Source organism: Labeo rohita, chromosome 9, assembly GCF_022985175.1.
Source record: "Labeo rohita strain BAU-BD-2019 chromosome 9, IGBB_LRoh.1.0, whole genome shotgun sequence".
Classification (NCBI taxonomy): domain Eukaryota; kingdom Metazoa; phylum Chordata; class Actinopteri; order Cypriniformes; family Cyprinidae; genus Labeo; species Labeo rohita.
Genome location: NC_066877.1, coordinates 8297520 through 8317475, shown reverse-complemented (window position 1 = coordinate 8317475; position 19956 = coordinate 8297520). Strand labels below are relative to the sequence as shown.

The 19956-nt window shown below is 36.3% G+C and overlaps 1 protein-coding gene across 2 annotated transcripts in view; it reads left to right on the top strand.

The window, feature by feature from the left end:
• col4a2 (collagen, type IV, alpha 2) overlaps positions 1–19956 on the top strand; it is a 95633-nt gene that overhangs the window by 22595 nt on the left and 53082 nt on the right. For both annotated transcript variants that reach the window (XM_051118732.1, XM_051118731.1), the window contains exon 4: positions 10383–10463. In XM_051118732.1, coding sequence (XP_050974689.1) covers positions 10383–10463 — 81 coding nt within the window. The remainder of the gene's footprint in view (positions 1–10382; positions 10464–19956) is intronic.

Sequence of the window (19956 nt, the reverse complement as noted above, 5' to 3'; positions counted from 1 at the left end):
TTCATAGTCTATAGCAACACAGGTTATTCATCATTATTTACAGCAAATTCAATGTTAAAATTCAGCTATTAATAGATTTAGTCGGAGAGACTTTGATTATATGTAATTTGGGCATAATTGTTAAATGATTATCACTGATGAAGGCAGATAGTTTCAGGCTGAAGTCAGAGCTCCAGAATGAAGCATAGACTCGCCTCTGTCTCTTATTTATGGAGCCTTAAATGTCTTTGAATGAATGAGGCCTATTGAACACTCAGCTTCCTTCTCCATGACAGCAAGATGCCTTTGAAATATGTACCATAAATATGCCAAAAACATGATTTCACTCTTCAGCTGAGTCTGGTTTGTGTGGTTGGTTTGAAATAGGAATTTCTACAGTATGTGAAAAGAGCCTTACAGGTGAAGTGGCAGTATAAAAACAGCATGTGCATCATTTCTCTGCAATGTTTGTCTTCGAGTGTGGCTTTGAGCTTCATAGTTAGACGATTGCCGGTTCGGTGCTGATTAATCTATGCCTCTGTTGTCTAGTTTCATTGCTGTTTTAGTGGTCAGTGTGGTCTGGGACATTTCTGGACTTTGCAGTAATAAATCTGTGTCTGCATTTTTGCTCTCTATGTTTTTGTCTGGTATTTTTTTATTTGTTTTTTTTTTTTTTGTGTGTAGACATAGCCAAAGGCCTAACAGACAGCATTCTGAGCTTCCTGTGAGGGCTGTACAGACTGCAGTACCAAGTTCTGTCTGCCATGTGGGCTTCAGTTTTGCCCCGAGTGCATTTAAACATCAGAACATCACTTTTAGTGGAAAATATATTTATTGCTCACTTAATATCACTCTTTAAAGGGTTAGTTCACCCAAAAATGAAAATTCTGTCTTTAATTACTCACCCTCATGTTGTTTCAAACCTGTAAGACCTTTGCTCATTTTCGGTACACAAATTAGGATATTTTTGATGAAACCTGAGAGCTCTCTGTCCCTCCATAGACAGCAAGGGTCCTACTACGGTCAAGGCACAGAAACGTAGTAAGGACATCGTTAAAATAATTAATGTGACATCAGTGGCTCAGTCTTAATTTTACAAAGCTACAAAAATACTTTTTGTAAGCAAAAAGATAAAAATAAAAACAAAAATAAAAACTTTATTCAACAATTCTTTATTCAACAATGGCGCTAGGGTGATGCAGAGAAGAAAAATTGTTAAAGCCATTATTCTTGTTTGTTTGTATGTTTTTTTGCACACAAAAGTATTCTTGTAGCTTCATAAAATTTCGGTTGAACCATTGATGTCACATGGACTATTTTCTAGATGTTCTTGACCTTTCTGGACCTTGACCGTGGTAGGAACCTATCCGTCTATGGAGGGTCAGAAAGGGTCGGAATTCTTCAAAAATATCTTAATTTGTGTTCTGAAGAAGAACAAAGGTCTTACAGGTTTGGAACGATGTGCGAGTGAGTAATTAATGACAGAATTTTCATTTTTGGGTGAACTATGCCTTTAAACTTTCCCATGTATGAGAAAAAATACTTCTGAATAACACTTTCAATTGCATAAGGATTCCGTTGTTCAGTTTTTAGTTTCTTTAAAGGGGTCATCGGATGCCCATTTTCCACAAGTTGATAAGATTCTTTAGGGTCTTAATGAAAAGTCTATAATATACTTTGGTTAAACATTCTCAATGGTAGTGTAAAACAACACCCTTTTTACCTTGCCAAAATCAGCTCTGCAAAACTCATCCTATTCTGGTCAAGGCTGCTTTAAATGCAAATGAGCTCTGCTCGCCCCGCCCCTCTCTTCTCTCTGTGGAGTGACGAGCCTGTTTACTTTAGCCGCATTTAGCCTAGTTTATATGGAGTTATTTATGTGCCAAAATAAAACAAACAAATCCAGCGTTTTGCAAACAAACACAATCTGCTTTGCAAAGAAAAAAACGACTTTCAAACAAACAAAAAGTAATATGCACAAACACAAGTCAATTTGAGAGAAAATGCAGAGGTATAACAAATATATGCATTGTGTGTTGCAAATATATATATTTTTTTATGAGGAAAACTTGGCTTTCTCACACGTGTGCAGACAGATTTTCTCACAAATGCGCCCAACGTATTTTCTCACAAATGCAATGGAGCAACTTCCTTTTCCAAAACAGCAGATGGCGCTATCGGTCAATTTACTCTATTCTCCCGAGACCTCAAACTACCTGTTTATATGGTTTACCCTTATGTCCCAGAGGAATATGAGCGGGGAACAGGTGAGTTTCTGTCTTACTATATTTATAATTAACCATTTGATGTTTTCACAATGCTGACTCTACCACAATGTCAGTAAAATTCACAGTATCTGCTTTAAAGTTGTTAACTACTGATCATTTAATGGCTTGGCATGGCTAAACATTTAAGCTAGGCCTTTTTAACATTTATCCGTTCTCTGTACCTGTGCTGGATCGTGGGATATAAAAAATATACTTTTATGTAATTTGTCCATATACGATTTTTTGTTGCTGCACAGAACATTCAGCAGGTAACACTACAATAACAGTACATGAATGATCATGCATTAATACGTGAATTAGTAATTTCTTGACAATGAACTAATAATTGTTTAAGACATGTATTAATCAAGAACTAATGAACAACTAATGTAACTTTGACATGAGTCATATGAATTACTGCATGAATGCAGTACTGCAGCACCACTTTAATTACATGTTAGTTCCTGCGTGTTAGTTAATAAGTGTACTGTGCAGCTCTAGTGTATTGTTATACCCCTAACATATATTAAAAAAAAATCTTTAATATGTTTTCACTTTCACTTTCAATAAGTGCATACTCTGGCTGTTGATAAAAAAAAAAAAAAAAAAAAAAAGTGAAAACATATTAAAGATTTTTTTTTTAGCAGATATTGTGATTTTTTACTGACATTGTGGTAGAGTCAGCATTGTGAAAACATCAAATGGTTAATTATAAATATAGTAAGACAGAAACTCACCTGTTCCCCACTCATATTCCTCTGGGACATAAGGGTAAACCATATAAACTAGGGATGTTCATTTCGGCTATTTTTCCTAACTGACAGCCGACGCTTGTTAACCGATTATTAACGGTTAACCGACAAGATTATTTTAAATTAGAATTTAATAATTTTAAAAAAGGATAAGTGTCTGTGACCCGTTAAAATACCAACATTTGTTTTCCGGGATTAATTTTACATGCGCAAAAAGCAGCAAACAACAGAACATGAAGATTCACATGGACACGTCGCATCACCTGCAGCTTCTGCGAATGGAGAAAAACATCATAAAGCTAGGCTATATATATATAATGAATGAATAGGCCTATAAGATAAATCTTTTAACTTAATAAAACAAACAAAAAAAGTGCAACAAGTAGCTAGTATGCAGATTTTTGGTTCATTTTTGTGCTGCGCGAAAGGAAGACGGCTAAAAGCGGCATCCTATTTTTCATAATTTTACAAACAGCAAACCGTTTACAGTTTCGATTATCTGTAAAGAGTCGTTTCCCCTGTTAGAAGGAAAAAATCAAGTGATTGCGCCGGCGCCACACGCGCACACACAATCAGCCAAACATATGGGGGAAAAAAATCACACTGCTTAATCGTTATCAACGTACTGCCGTGATATTATGCCAAACATTTTTTATGTGGATATTGTAATGCGAGAAGTACAAAACCAGGTTTACATAATAAATAATATTTTAGCATTTTAAATGCATCTTGAATACGGAGACATTTGGATTTGTGTCGTATGAGAGACCCAATGTTCGTTCAGTTTCGTTTTGGCTTGTCACCTAGCTTCTTATATTTTTCATTCTTATTCTTTTCTAAATCCTTTTAAATTGAAAGGATTTTTTGTGGAGTGAGGGGAACTAAAATAGCCTAGCCTGTTTATAGTGTATTGCAAATCCCACTGCGCAATGTGACATCGTAGTGACGTCTTTTCCATGTCATTTTTGGACGTCCAATTTCCGTCCATTGATGGGGTTGTTTTGTAACGCCAGACGACGTCTTTTTTCGACGTCTACCGCACGTCTAATGTTGACGTCGGTGGGACCTCCATGTAAGGGCTATTTATAGTCCAAAAGTGGTCCAAACGTGGTCGTTTGTGGACATCTTTTCAACATAAAATTTTGACTTTAACACGTCATTATTATACAACTTCTATGTAGTCCTATGTTGCATGTATTCATCGTAGTGACGTCTTTTCCATGTCATTTTTGGACGTCCAATTTCCGTCCATTGATGGGGTTGTTTTGTAACGCCAGGCGACGTCTTTTTTCGACGTCTACCGCACGTCTAATGTTGACGTCGGTGGGACCTCCATGTAAGGGCTATTTATAGTCCAAAAGTGGTCGTTTGTGGACATCTTTTCAACATAAAATTTTGACTTAACACGTCATTTTTATACAACTTCTATGTAGTCCTATGTTTCAAGTGGGTGGATGACATGTTTTCTGTATCATGTATTCATTTTCCTGTACCTTTGTTTGGCTCAGCAGTTTGAACTGGAAATGCATTACACCTTTGTATGCTTATCACCTGCTGTTTACAATAAAACGTATAATGTTAATTTCATGAACGATTAAAGTGACTAAGAGACGGTAACATCAACCAACCTTGCATTATCTGTAAACCCTGTAGCTAGCACAAGTAACAAGCTAATGTAAGATGAAAAAATGCGTGCTGTGACCCTTGACCATTCGCAGCTTTATTGTAAGACAATAACGCCAAAGACTATACGTACACATGGCCATTGAAATAAATGCTGACCAAACTTAGCTTCAATTTCTAGGAAACGGGTTCACCAGTGATCTGAAGACCTGTGCCGTCCAGAACACTACGGCTCTGACTCGCGCCAAGCCGCCAAATGCCTCGTCTTGCCTCGGCCAATCAGAGTGGCGTTTATGATGATGTGCTCGTTTCAGCCAATCAGAGTGATGCTGACTGGTTTTTGCCTGGTTGAAATCCTCCTTGATCAAAGAACTTATATTGTTGCCTAGCTTGATAGAGAGCTGTCTGTCCTTGACTTTTTGCAGCTGTTGGTTCTTTTTAAGATAGGAATAAGGTGGATAGGCTAGGCTACCATGATTTTTTTTATATAAAATATATAAATTCATATAAATATAATTATATATATATATATATATATAAAATACAATATAAAATAAAATAAATAAATAACTTGATTATAGGCTACTTTAAATAAAATAAAAACTGTTAAAGGAAAACAGGAAAATGTAAAAAAAAAAAAAAAAAAAAAAAAAAAAAAAAACATATGGGCTACCAAATAAATAAATAGTAATACAGATAATAAATCTTGTTTGTTATAAATAATCTGTATTCATATATATAATCATGTTGATAGGCTCTATTTTGTAAAACACATTTACTGCAACTGCCATAGACGTCCAAATGACGTCCAAAAAAACCCAGATCAAATGTTGAACGTCAAAATGACGTCCAAGTTGGGTAATGGATAGACGTCCAAATAGTGGACCTAGTTTGGACGTCGAATAGATGTTCAGAATTGGTCGGACCGACGGACCCAATATAGACATGATCTGCACGTCTATCCGACGTCCAATGTGTATATCACAACTGCCATAGACGTCCAAATGACGTCCAAAAAAAATAAGCCAGATTAGGTCAAATGTTGAACGTCAAAATGACGTCCAAGTTGGGTAATGGATAGACGTCCAAATAGTGGACCTAGTTTGGACGTTGAATAGATGTCCATAATTGGTCATGGACCGACGGACCCAATATAGACATGATCTGCACGTCTATCCGACGTCCAATGTTTAGTGGGATATATTTCGCGTCGACACCAGGTCTTTCTGAATGTAATAATAAAATGCGACTTGACGTTATAGGCCTACGCGATTTCTCTTTTTTCTCTCAAAAATGCAATTTCATTTTATTTTAACCATCCAGAAAACGTTTTAAAATATTTTGATTACTGAATTACTGGGGGGGGAGACCTTTTAAACCGTTTAACTGATTATTAATCGGTCAAAATTCTTTCTCTCGGTTAAAATGAGTATCCCTAATATAAACACGTTGTTTGAGGTCTCGGGAGAATAGAGTAAATTGACCGATAGCGCCATCTGCTGTTTTGGAAAAGGAAGTTGCTCCATTGCGTTTGTGAGAAAATCTGTCTGCACACGTGTGAGAAAGCCAAGTTTTCCTCATAAAAAAATATATATATTTGCAACACACAATGCATATATTTGTTATACCTCTGCATTTTCTTTCAAATTGACTTGTGTTTGTGCATATTACTTTTTGTTTGTTGGAAAGTCGATTTTTTTTCTTTGCAAAGCAGATTGTGTTTGTTTGCAAAACGCTGGATTTGTTTGTTTAATTTTGGCACATAAATAACTCCATACGTTTAGCCTCGTTTAGCCACATTTAGCCGCTAAACTTGCTAACTAGCACATTATTAGGAAAGACGATCGCAAAGAAAAAAAAAAAACGGCTTCATCCAGCAGCACAACACCTCAGGCTTTCTTCCAGCAGCAAAACATGGACACCTCTGAGGTAAAACGCTCATGTCAATCAACTATCATGGGAGCGGCCTCTGTGGGCGTGACGCCACAACGACAGGCATTTGAGAATGGCTCGATTTGAAAAAGGGAATATTTTTTTACAGATTAATTAAAAACCACCGTGCATCATTAGCATCCGAGATTTGCTGTAAAAGTGCACTTAGCATCCGACGACCCCTTTAAAGGTAAAGAGCTTACATTGTGTATTTCCACAAAAGCAGCACAACTTTATATTTCAAAACTGATAATAAAAAATGTTTCTTGAACAGCAAATCAGCATATTAGAATGATTTCTGAAGGATAATGTGACACTGAAGACTGGAGTAATGATGCTTTGCTATTTTAAAGTGTAATAATATTTCACCATATTACTGTATTTTTGATCAAAGAAATTCCGACCTTATTTTTTATGTTAAAATGCAATTTAACTGTACTGTAGATATTCTTAAGTTATATTACACCCCTAATCTACCATTAATTGGGAATTAGCCTGTATATGAAAATTGTCATCATTTATTTACCCTCATTTCACTTCAAAACTGTATCTGTTTAACACAAATAATGTAAGCCCATGGGGTCCAGTGTTTTAGAACCCAACATTCTTCAAAAATCTTCTTTTGTGCTCCACAGAAGAAAAACATACAGGTTTAAAATGACATGAGTGTGAATAAATGATGATAGCAGTTACATTTTTGGGTGAACTATGACTTTTTCAGATGAAACAGTACAGAAACAGAAGAAGCTTTTATTTAAACAGGGGAACAGGATTGGGAAAGGACATCAATTTGTGATTCAAATTCACAACACCCAAGGTGCTGTTGTATCATGTGCCAGAACACAGCCTACAAGGTTACGTCTTAAACACATGATCCACCCCGATAAACGCGGTACAATATGACAGGAACATAGAATATATTCAACCACAATGTTGTAATAAATCCATCAAATCTGTGTGAAACTCTCAGCTCCTGTCAAGTACTTGCATTGCATGCCCTGAAGAAAGGAAACTCAGCTACTTATAATTCAGAGTTGTTACTCATTACCCTTTGTCCTCCAGTGGTTTGATTCGGAAAACCTCCTACCTCTATGTACAAAAACACACTTCTGAGTGCATACTTAAGACCTTTTTCACAGCTTGTGTCGGTAACAGACAAATGCTAATCAGGTGATCATTGTCTCAGGCTTCTTTGGGAATGTTTTTCCAGGTAGCAGTGGAAAAGGTCATTTTTGTGGGGAAAGCGTGGGGTGGAACAGGATAGAACACAATACTCCTCTCATCATCTGTTGCAATCATCAGCTATTTAGCAATAAACTCAAACTGGCCAGTCTTACACTTGTTGTTTAGGTTGCCATGGCTGTTTAGTTATTCATCTTTCCCACCTTCTGTAAAACAATGCTTCCCTATGGAGTCACTGCATGCATTGTTTCTGAACATAAAGTGCTCAGAGAAGACCATTAATAGCAGTACACCTACAACCACCATTTAGTGTTTGATATTAGGCTATTATACTACTGAGCTCTGCAGTATGAACATCTAAAACGAAGGACATGCAACTTTATTTTTTTCTCTTTCTGTTAGATGACCATGAATCTGTCTGAGGTCTCATTTAAAAGAATTCTTTGTGACTTGAGGCAAGAGGCTCAATGTGGGCTTTGTTTGTTGCTTGCCAAGCATCTCCTATCAGCAGAACAAGACAGAATGTCTCTGAATCACTTTGTCGCACAGCAAGAAAAAAGCAGACAGTTTTGTCTTGGCTTTGAATGTTTCACACACAGGGCTGTTTCAGCAGTCTGTGGAATCAGTGTGTAGGTGTGAGCAGACGTGCTGCCGTCATAGAACAGGACCCTCTGATAAACAAAGTCCCCCCTCACAAAAAGAAAAATAAATCATGTATTTATTAGCTCAGTAATGTTCATTTACAGACCCCCTAAACTGAATTCCTGCAGTTCACGTCAGAAGTTAAAAGTTAACTTTTTTTTTTAATGGTGAAATGCTTTGGTTCGAACTATAGCTCAGCTAAGTCATGTTTTGAAGTAGGGATGTAACAGTCACCCACGGTTCAGTACATACCTTAGTATACCTTAGTGTTGGTGGCTTGCCACATTAGGGTATTTTTATTTATTTATTTTATTTTTTTTAGATTTAAAATGCAATTTTTAAAACAAATTAACAACAAAAGACATGGATTATTATGTCTACTTAAAATTTATTTTGAAATAAGTGTTATTTTTCCTACGTTTGCCCAAAGTAGGATGGAATAGCCATCACTGAGTGCTAAAAACACATATAATTTTCCATTGATGTATGGTGATACAACTATTTGAATATCTGGAATCTGAGGGTGAAAAAAAATCTGAATTTTGAGAAAATCACATTTAAAGTTGTCTAAATTAAGTTCTAAGCAATGCATATTACTAATCAAAAATTAAGTTTTTATATATTTAGGTAATATTATAAAATATCTTCTTGGAACATGATCTTCACTTAATATCCTAATGATTTTTGGCATAAAAGAAAATAGTTTTGACCCATACGATGTATTTTTGGCTAAAGCTACAAATATACCAGTGAACCTTATGACTGGTTTGTGGTCCAGGGTCACATATGTAATCCCTTGCTAATTGACAAAGCGTTTTTACAGTAGGGTCATTCCATATCAACACAATCCGAGGTCCTCGGCTCAAATTTTGGATTTTGCTAATATTCTTTCTGAAGAAAGACAGAATTGTATAGTGTTCAAAGCCAAAATATTAAATGTCATTGATAAATATCTACTGAGTAATTCACTATTTTGTAGAGGGAGATCAAAATGACAATTTTCACCTTAGATTCAGAGTCAAGTTACAGGAACGGTAAAAATGACTTTCATAATGACACATCATTATCTTATTTTTACACATAGATTGGTAGTTCTGTTAGTAAAATCTGTTGACTTTAGTCTTGGTTGCATTATGTGCCAAAATAAAATTTGGTGGAAATTAACATAAAGATTAATACATGCAAAAGTGTTGTTCATTCTTAGTTCATGTTAACTAATGAACCATATTGTTACATAAAGTGTTACTGAAAAAATAATAAGAAAATGATGCATAGGTTTTGTTTATATATGGCCATACCACATACATCTCATATTTCATCTCATGTTTAGATTTTATAAAAATTATATATATGTATATATATATATATATATATATATATATTGATGGAGCCTGGCATACATAATATGAATTTATAAAGTATCATCAAAAATAAAGGATAAAAGCATAGTAAAAGCTTTAATGTGACCTTCATATATCAGAAGGAAAAATGATTAAATCTGGTAGTTTCAATAAAAACAAACCATCAACCGCTTATTTTCTTCCAAAACAAAAAATGGAAGATAAGTGGTTGATAGTTTTTGTATGTGGTTGTAAGTGGTTGAGTTGTTTTAGTAAGTTAAACCATGTAAATTCCCATGAATATTTTTTAAATGATTTTGTCCCCTAAATGCCCTGCATATTTGAAAAAAAAAAAAAGAAAGAAAGAAAGAAAGAAAGAAAAAAACGAAGAAGTATGGTTTGTTGAGTGACACGATTTGACCATGAGTCATGACAGTGTCTGGAACATGATGGACATTCACATCAAGCCGCCACATTAGAAAAACCAACAGCACTGTGAGAGCTGCTAGTACAACATCACAACTTTGCAGCATTCTTGTCTGTTATTTACAGTGCTAAATATGCTATAAATCAAATGTACTTTGTAATTTCGAATTCACTTAAATAAGCACATAACCCAACAATCTTACCAATGTCTTTTTTCTCTGTCTCTCCCTCTCTCTCAGGGAGTGAAGAAGACTGGTGGACCATGTGGGGGTAGAGACTGCAGCGGAGGGTGCCAATGTTTTCCTGAGAAGGGCGCAAGGGTAAGTCTATTTCAGCATTATAGCCCAACCCAGCATCTTTATCCATGCAATGCCACTGTGTTGGATTTAAATTCACCACTATTTAAATATGCACAATGCAAAACAGAGAACTAGTAAAAATATATCAAGAACTATACACATGTGTTCTAATCTAGCAGTTGCATGTAAGAAATCCAATATTTCAGAGGATACGTGATAAAAGATATTGGCATTTGCTTATACAACACTTCCAAACAAACCCAAATAAACAGATTTTTACATCAGGAATATACAATAAGGCTCCATTTCAAAATGCAAGCATATTTAGTTTAAACTGAGTGGGTAGAGATAAGTACACTCAAAAAGCCCTGAAGTTGAATGTCCTCTTTTTTTTTTTTACATTTTAGATTTTTTAAAGTACAATTCAGATTCAACTGAAACGTGTTTGTTTGTTCACCATATCTGTAAAATGTAAAGCTCCTTAGGGAAGGTGGGGGCGAGAGGAAATACATTCCTTAGCAAACATCAGGATATGTAGAGTCTTGTATGACTTGAGATGTCAGTTCAGTTGTCCTTTTTCCTGCACTGTACAGGATCAGGAAAGGGCTTTGATTGTTCTGTTGAGCCATATAATAAGTGCCAAGGCTCCTAAAGATGTAAGGCACTCATTCCAGAAGATATTTTTCCTTTTGTTAAACATAAATGAAAACACAAAAAGGAAGGAGTCGCAGACAAACACTCCCTGTTTGTGTTTCTGACGCACTTGAAAAGTCATATTTCTGTTCAGTTTGACATTCTGTTAAAAGTAAGTCTATGCAGTTTTTACTGCACAACAGGATTTACGTTGTTATACAAATCACATGGTTGAAATGCTTTGTGTTGTTAGTATACAGGGACTAAATATAAAGCAACTGCCTAGCAGCTACTCCCAGCAACTACAGAGCAACCAGCTAAAATAGTTACAACCGTTTAGCAACTGCATAGCAATGCACTGGTAACCCCAGCATTGTGGCAGCAAACTTGGCACAAGGAAGTAAAACTTATTCCATGCAAAATACTATCAAATTTCACAGTTTTGTTTCCTTCCAGGATCTTTCAGCATCTTACTTTAGCCAAACACACTTTTCCACTCATTGTATAGTCCTCAGTTTGATGTATGTGTTCATGAATGATGTTTATAGGGAAAAACGGGCTCACAGATGTTTGGACAGAGTTCATATCTCCCACTAGGTCCCTTGTGACCCTCCACTGTCCGATCTTGACACGTGAGGCCAGCGGGAACTAAATGCAAAACTAATTTGTGTTAGAATGACAGGACCATATGTAAGTAACATTTAAGTTGAGAAGATATATTTTTGGCCAGAGGAACTGTGGATATTTTAAATTATTATTTCTTGGGCCTAAGAAAACAGTCTTAAATATTCATTTTTATTATATGAAATAAACATCCCCAACAGATCTTAAAGGATCATCCAGTGGTTCATAAACACATTATTTTGTCTAACTAATTTTATGAATGGAGTGTTTTGTTTTGTTGTGTTTTTCTATTTTTTCTGCTTTAATGTAAGCTGGTAAGAATAAGAAATTTAAAGGATTAGTTCACCCAAAAATGAAAATTCTGTCATTAATTACTCACCTTCATATTGTTTCAAACCCACAAGACCTTCGTTCATCTTCAGAACACAAATTTCTGTACTGGAATTAGTTCACCTGTTTCGAGTCTTCTGGTTTTTCGAGTCATTCGTTCACCTTATGGGGCTGTCACGTGACGCTGATTTTGCTAAAATTAACGAAATGGCTCGAAAAAAGATTTGTTCATTTTGCTGAACGAGACTCAAAGGTCAGAGTCGGTAAAATGATCCGAACTTCCCATCACTACTACGAATCACGTCTAAGTTCATCGTCTGTGTACTCCAGCTAAAAAAGGTAGAGTATGGCGAAAAACTCCATCTTATTTTCTCCTACAACTTCTGACACGTTGTACCTTTTTGTTTGTAAACAGCGTTTGACCTACTTGCACTTTCTTAGTCTTTGCGTGTTCGCTTTGTAAACACTGGGTCTGTAGATCCGCCTACATTCTGCGTGACCTTGCTAGAACCTGTGCTACACAAGCTTTTGTGCTTTAAAAAGCAGAAAAAATTTATTTTTCGAAAAAAATGACCAATCGTTTTGCTAGATAAGACCCTTCTTCCTTGGCTGGGATCGTTTAGAGCCGTTGAAGCTGCATTTAAACTACATTTCGGAAGTTCAAAATCGGGGGCACAATTGAAGTCCATTATATGAAGAAAAATCCTGAAATGTTTTCCTCAAAAACCATAATTTCTTTACGACTGAATAAAAAAAGACGTGAACATCTTGGATGACAAGGGGGTGAGTAGATTATTTATAAATTGTTGTTTTGGAAGTGCACTTCTCCTTTAAAATAGTCCATGTGACATCAGTGTTTCAACCGTAAGGTTATGAAGCTACAAGAATACTTTTTTGTGCACGAAGCAAACAAAAATAACTTTATTCAACAGTTTCTTCTCTTTCTCTTTTCAGTTCTTGTCTTGCGTTCACAAGAGTACCGTAGAGTATTTTAATGATGTCCTTACTACCTTTCTGGGCCTTAAATATGTCTGTTGTGTTTCTGTATATGCAAGGTCAGAAAGCGCTTGGCTTTCATCAAAAATATCTTAATTTGTGTTTTAAAGATGAACGAAGGTCTTACAGGTTTAGAACAACATGACGGTGAGTAATTAATGACAACCGTTATTTTTGGGTGAGCTGTCCCTTTAAGAGATGCTTTAAGAATCTAAATCAATTCCATTCTTGATGTGAATTGTGACTTGATGAGAACAAATGTTTTGTACATTATAGTGAACATGAGTGAAAGAAGGATATTGAATTAACTCCAATCCTATTTTTGAGTAAGAGACACACATATACAACCTATAGCTTTATCTTATCAGGAAGTGTAATACAATGCATATCATAATTTCTTGGCTCTTATAATAGTTTGTCGTTGGTGGGAAATAGGCAGAGTTCCTCCTGCCTGTCTTTTTTTGGATTTGGGTAAAATGCGTATTCTCTATAAATGGATCCTCGTTTCATGTAAATAAGTTGTGCATCCTGCATCTCCTTTCATAGACTTCCTTGTGTCTGTGTGAGAGAGGATGCAGTAGATCTCCTGAATTCCCAGTCTCTGTCTCACTGGAAGAATCCGTTGACGTGACTGTTTACTCTCAGTGTCCATTAGATCACACTCATTATAGTCCATGCCTTTACTCTCACTGCAGTTAAAATGGATTGATATTGAAGAGTACAGATTCATTCAGGCAACAAGAAACAAGCATTATTATTATTTTTTGTATTATTATTATCATGTAATAGTATGGAGTTTCCCTCCTTTAGACAAACCTTACAATTCATAATAAATCTGAATCTTAATTTCCTCATGCATCTGTACTGAAAGAGACTTTTCTTCTCTTGTTATTCAGCTCAAAGGACTTTTTTTATTTCCTTTAAATATCACCATCTTCCACTCTGCCCTTTCCATATTCAGCTGTGGAGTCTTGGAAAAAGTCGTTTTAGATTTAAAGAGTATGCACAGACAAACAAAAGAAGCATTGTAGGCAGGGAGAAGCACAACATGCATCTGGGCTCTGAGAGATTAATTTTTCTTTTTGGGTCAGTGGTATTTGGCTATCTATCTATCTATCTGTCTATCTATCTATCTATATATATCTGTCTCTTTTCACCTTTAGACCTGGAATCTCTCTTTAAAATGCACAACTATGTAAACTACATACAGCTTAAATAACTCAGACTTGAAGGCTTTTTCCAACTTTCCAACTGGCCAAAACCCTATTAGTATCAACCATATAAGCAGTAAATTGTTGTTTGACTGGAAACACAGACCCTGACAACTACACTGAAAAAGTGCCTATAACAAATTCCAAATGGTGAATGCTTATCCTGACCTCTCCTTCCTTCCTGTCAGTAAGTGATGTGGGTTTTTACGTCTTTGATAATGAGTCTCCTTTAAGGACATAAAAAATATTGTTTTGGACAAACGTTCCTTTCCTGTCTTGACAAACATTCCTTTTATATTTACATTTTACTGTCAAAGAAGAAAATGTCAGGGTCAGAATAGTTTCACGGCTAGATTTGTGTGAGTTCCTTTAAACAACACAATATTCTAGAATGCAAAAAAGAAAATAAAACTGACCTTGAGTTGTAAAGCTTTTTTTGTGATGCTTTTGTCAAATATGAAATAGGGGACTAGTAAATACTATAATGACATTCACAGTAGACTAGTAAACCTTATTTTACATATCTGTGGTCTGCTTAGGCTATAAGATAAAGATGCCCCTGTTTTACTAAAGACCCTGGCTTTTTTGTGTTAGTCTCAACATAGGATTTAGACCAGCAGTTTCCACTCAATAGGCAGTCTAAACAGTGATCTAACCGTAATCACCACGAGTGACTTGAAAGGAAACGAGCTGGAGACAGCTAAAAAGATGCACATGAGGTTTGACGTAGGTTCAAAACATCTGTCTGGCTGTCTCAGTCAGGTACATTTCCTGTCAAGGAAGTCTTGAGTCTGGAGAGATTCACAGTGAGTCAGTATTATCCTAAACATCTTGCTAAATATCTTATCTGTCTACACTGTGAGGAACACAGAACATTATTGCTCAGGGTGTGCCACAAAAAAGAAAAGACTGTATCAAGATCTTCCATCTCTCAGATCAGGGTCCAAATTCAACATGTTGCCACAGATTTGACGGACTTGTTAAATAGTCCACCATCAACTGTAAGTTATTGTATTATGTAAAGTGGAAGCGTTTAGGGAAAACAGCAGCTTAGCCACAAAACTGAAGACCACGTAAAAGTTACAGAACGGGGTCAGCGAGTGCTGAGGCACATGATGCGTAAAATTGCCAACGCTCTGTTGAAAATTTTCACTTGCATTATTATCAGCACAAAAACTGTGGCGGGAGCTTCATGGAATAGATTCCCATAGCCGAACAGCTGCATACAAGCCTCACATCACCAAGTACAATGGCAGTTGCCCAATGGAGTGGGGTAAAGCATCCCACCACTGGATTCTGGGGCAGAGGAAACCTGTTCTGTATAACAGTATAATAATTTAATATATCAATAAATTATTAAAAAGTTAATGTAATGACTAATAGTTCTTTAATGCTTAAACTGAACACCTACTAGTTGACCAGAAAAATCTCGCGTGCAACCCTAGTGTTTACAACTGTGACAATGAGCACTCATCAGGATCAACTAAATTCTGAATTTTCAAAAGTATATGAAATATGTCTAAAATAGACTCTTAGAAACGTCAAAGAGTTTCACACACTGGTCTGTTATTGTGGAGACATTTCCACACCCTTAAACATGATGCAGCACAAAATGTGATTGGTTGTTTCACCTGTCAGTCATATGGCATCTTGGGCCCTTGGCAATTTAAAGGGGCCAAGGATCCAAGACCTTCTGCCGTCAGTTTGAAAGTCTAGCTCTTCCAGTTTAGTGGAAACAGTTTGATAAGGACTTTGCCTGTTCTAACATGACCCGAGCCCCTGTGCAAGTTCTATAAAGACATGGTTGGATGAGTTTGGTGTGGAAGAACTTTACTGGCCGCTTACAGAGCCTTGACCTTTAACCCCACCTCAACACCTTTGGGATGAGCTGGAATAGAGATTGTGAGCCAGGCCTTCTCATCTGTTTCTGACCTCACAAATACTTTGATTTTATATAGGCTAAGTGATTTTTCCCCCTTTCTAACAGTGTTTTTTGCTCTGTCTTTTTCTGAAGTTTGACAATCTATTTCTGGACAGGAAGGAGTCTCTCATGACTTCATAGTGAATAGAATCAGATCAAGTTATGGAACGTTTCCCATACATGTATGAACACACCCAGGCCTCTAACACATGCTCTGACGCACACATGTTCTCCTTTCATACGTGCTTACATATGTAATACTTAAATGTCACAATGATAAACACACCATGGAATGGAGACCACTTGTCAATTCTAGGAAACGTTCAAACACGCAGGCCAAAAAATGGAGTGGTGTAATTTCTTAGAAGACCACACACGAGAATCAGAGATAGTGGTCATAAAGAGACAATTATGTGATGTTCTGTGGTTAATCCTTTGTTTAATCATTAAACCGTATATCTTGTCCAGCTGTCAAATGGAAAATCACCACAGTTTCAACACAGAAAAGTCCTGAAAGTTTGGAAACAGTTTATATGTATCGCAATATTAATGTTTGTACTCCATGAAATCAAATAAACGCAACCTTGGTGAACAATAAAAACAAAAACATTAAAACCTTTTACCAACCCCAATCTTTTAAAAAAGTAGTTCAAATTCTTTCTCTGTAGTAATAAAATACATAGTCAGATATTCATGTGAGTAAAAACCTGTTGAGTTCAGCACCAATTAAATAGGGGGAAAAGGTTTAAACACCTGAAAAAAGTGTTTGCCAATTCAGCAATTCCAAATTTGACTTGCTGCCAAAGGAGTTCATAGAAAATCTTGCAGCATGAATGAGTTTTTCGAAAGTCTGTGCTGAAAATTTGTACTTAATGTGAATAGGTCTTAAAAAGGCTTAAGAAAATCCATGTAAAAGATTAAAAAAAAAATCCAGCAGCTGGTAGTTCAGCAACACTGTACATATGTTCCCTATCAAATCCCCCCTGATCCCCTCAATGCTGGTAATGCTCAATTCACATTTTTTTCATGACAGCTCACTGATGATACTGGCGGCATCTGAAAGCTACAAATGATCCAGTTGGTGGAGTGAAATTATGGATAATCTGTTCGTGGTTTAGTTTGGTGGCCAAATTAGCAATGGATCCTTTCCCTCAATTGACTATTGTATGTAAAACTCCTTAAATGAACCAGATCAAGCTGCAGGCCTTCAGTCCACCCACGTTTGGAGCACTGCCCTGGTTGGCCAGTTGGCCGGCTGGTGAGCAATGTTTTAGCACAGCTGGGACAGGAGTGGGTGGCAGGTCATGAAGCATGCTAAGCTACTGGATGAATATCATCAACACATGTCTGTTTCAATGTGGCGTATTGGAGTTAAACATGTAATGCCACTAGTGACACGGCATCATGACAGCATGACAATGGCTCGACCAATGATGTGAATTTGTTTGTCAAAACCATGAACAATTATGCATTTCTGTTGAAATGCCACTATGCAGAAATAACACATGCTTTTAATAATCTGGGTTGCATACAAGTTAAAGCAATAGTAATAGTTTTATAGTATAAACTAGAGGTCGGTTACCAATACCAATTAATCAACCAATAGTTTTTAAAATAGATAGGCCTATTTGTTATACTTAAAGACATGGTAAAAGTAATCCAAAACAACTGAGTGTCCACATCTTCTGAAAAGAAACAATCACTTTATATGATGAACAGATGTGGTTTAGGCATTTATTTGCATATAAACATTAAAGAGGTCCTGTTATGCTCTTTTACAAAGTCTTGATTTTGTTTTGGGGGTGTACTAGAACATGCTCTCATGCTTGGTGGTTTGAAAAACGCATTATTTTTCACATAATAGACATTATTACAACACCTTTCTGCCCAGCCTGGCACAAATGGCTCGATTAGTTCCAGGTTTGATGAACGCCCGCCTTCCGAAAAATGAAATGCGCTGTGATTGGTTAGCTATCCCACCACATTGCAATTGGCAAACAGCTTAGATGGTGATTCAGTACTGTTACGCCCCTTGCCAAAGCAGGAAGTTCTGTGTATAACTGTTAGCGCAAACTAGATTAAAGTGATTCTTATGTTTTAAATATGGATGTGAGGCACATGTGAGGCACTTTTTTATGGATGGATGCACTTCATTGGACTTGTTTTGGACTGATGAAGATAAACACCCGACTATGCGGTTAATATGAATTTTGTGTGGGAAAAAAAACGCTGTTTTATTTACTTTTTTTTTTTTTAATTTATTTATATAATTTTACAACTTAAAGACAGACAATGTAACACCTAAAACCCAAAACTGTAACTGTAAAAATTATTTAAAACAGCTTTACAAGAAGGAGCAAGAGAAGAGCGGTTACACTTTATTTTGATAGTCCACTTTAGACATTCTACTAACTATAAGTAACTTTGTAACTACATGTCTACTAACTCTCAGAGCAGACTGTTAGGTTAGGTTTAGGATTAGCAGAATAAGTTTAGAAGAGTGTTAGAAGATATTAAGCAGACAGTCTACTGATACTCTAATGACATGCAGTTGCAAAGTTACTTACTGTTAGTAGAATGTCTAAAGTGGACTATCAAAATAAAGTGTTACCAGAAGAGCTTTTTAAGAAGAGTAAATATAAGTGTTTTATGAAAGTATTGCTTTTAAAATCACTAAGGATTGGCTCCATTTCCTTCAATTATAAGTGCTTTACAGTAAACTCGAAAACGAGAGATGGGTTAAATCAATCTTTTGGTCATCAAAATTGTTATAAATGCTGTTGAATGAGTCTAACTTGTATTAAGCTCTAAATATTCCTTTAAGCAACTTATTATTACTTAAAATTCCTGTTGGGGAAAAAAGTAGTACAGATTTAAATATTTGCCACCCAAACTCAGTAAACATCTGTGGTACTGTAGCTATCATCACTCCATCCGTCTAAAGATGAAAACAACATGTTACCCAAAGTGACATAAACATTTCATGGTTTCCTCAAAGGAAACTTGATATTTCCAGTTCAAGAGATGTTTGCTTTTATAAACCAGGGCTTTGAATCCCATGGGCATGTCTGTTAGGATATGAAAGGTAAAGGGTCCATAATGTTATTGATTATTCTCACTTGCATCACAGCTGGATCCTGTCTGCGCTCATGTGCCGAGCCTCAGAGGGCTCATTCCTAAATCTTGAGGCAACGGCGCAGGTGCCTCTGGCTACAAGCACCTCCTCAAAAAGTGGGGGGCCCGACCAGACCTCCTAACACACATGAACCACAGACAGCATCTCACGTGCTCACATAGGCACGCTAATGGGAAAAAAAAAAACCCTGTAAACAAATGCATCTGGAAAACAAAATGAAGAAAAAACCAATGAGAGGAAATATTTCAGCCACAGTCCCAGTGTTTACATGCTACATTGTTTACTGTAACATCTTTCATGTCTTCTTTAGCTCTGGACTGAAATACTTGATGCAGTGGGAGGCACGTGCAGCAACACGTGGGCCAGAGACCAAAAGATGATGTGTCTGGACCAATTACAGCCAAATCTAAACACATTAAAAATATAATAAACACAGGATCCCAGTGTAGCTGATCTGTGCAGAATCCATTCTCTGAGCCCAAGCCAGTTATCAGGAGAATGTCAAAGGATTTATTATGACTGGAGAGTTTCAGTCATAATTCATAAGTCATGCTTCTTTCTTTCTTTCAGTCATTTTAAATAGTACTGTTGACAAGTGGTTCCTTAAATACAGTCCTCAGATGTTGGTTTGTGTGTTGATGCTGCTGTTTTTACTTAAGGTCA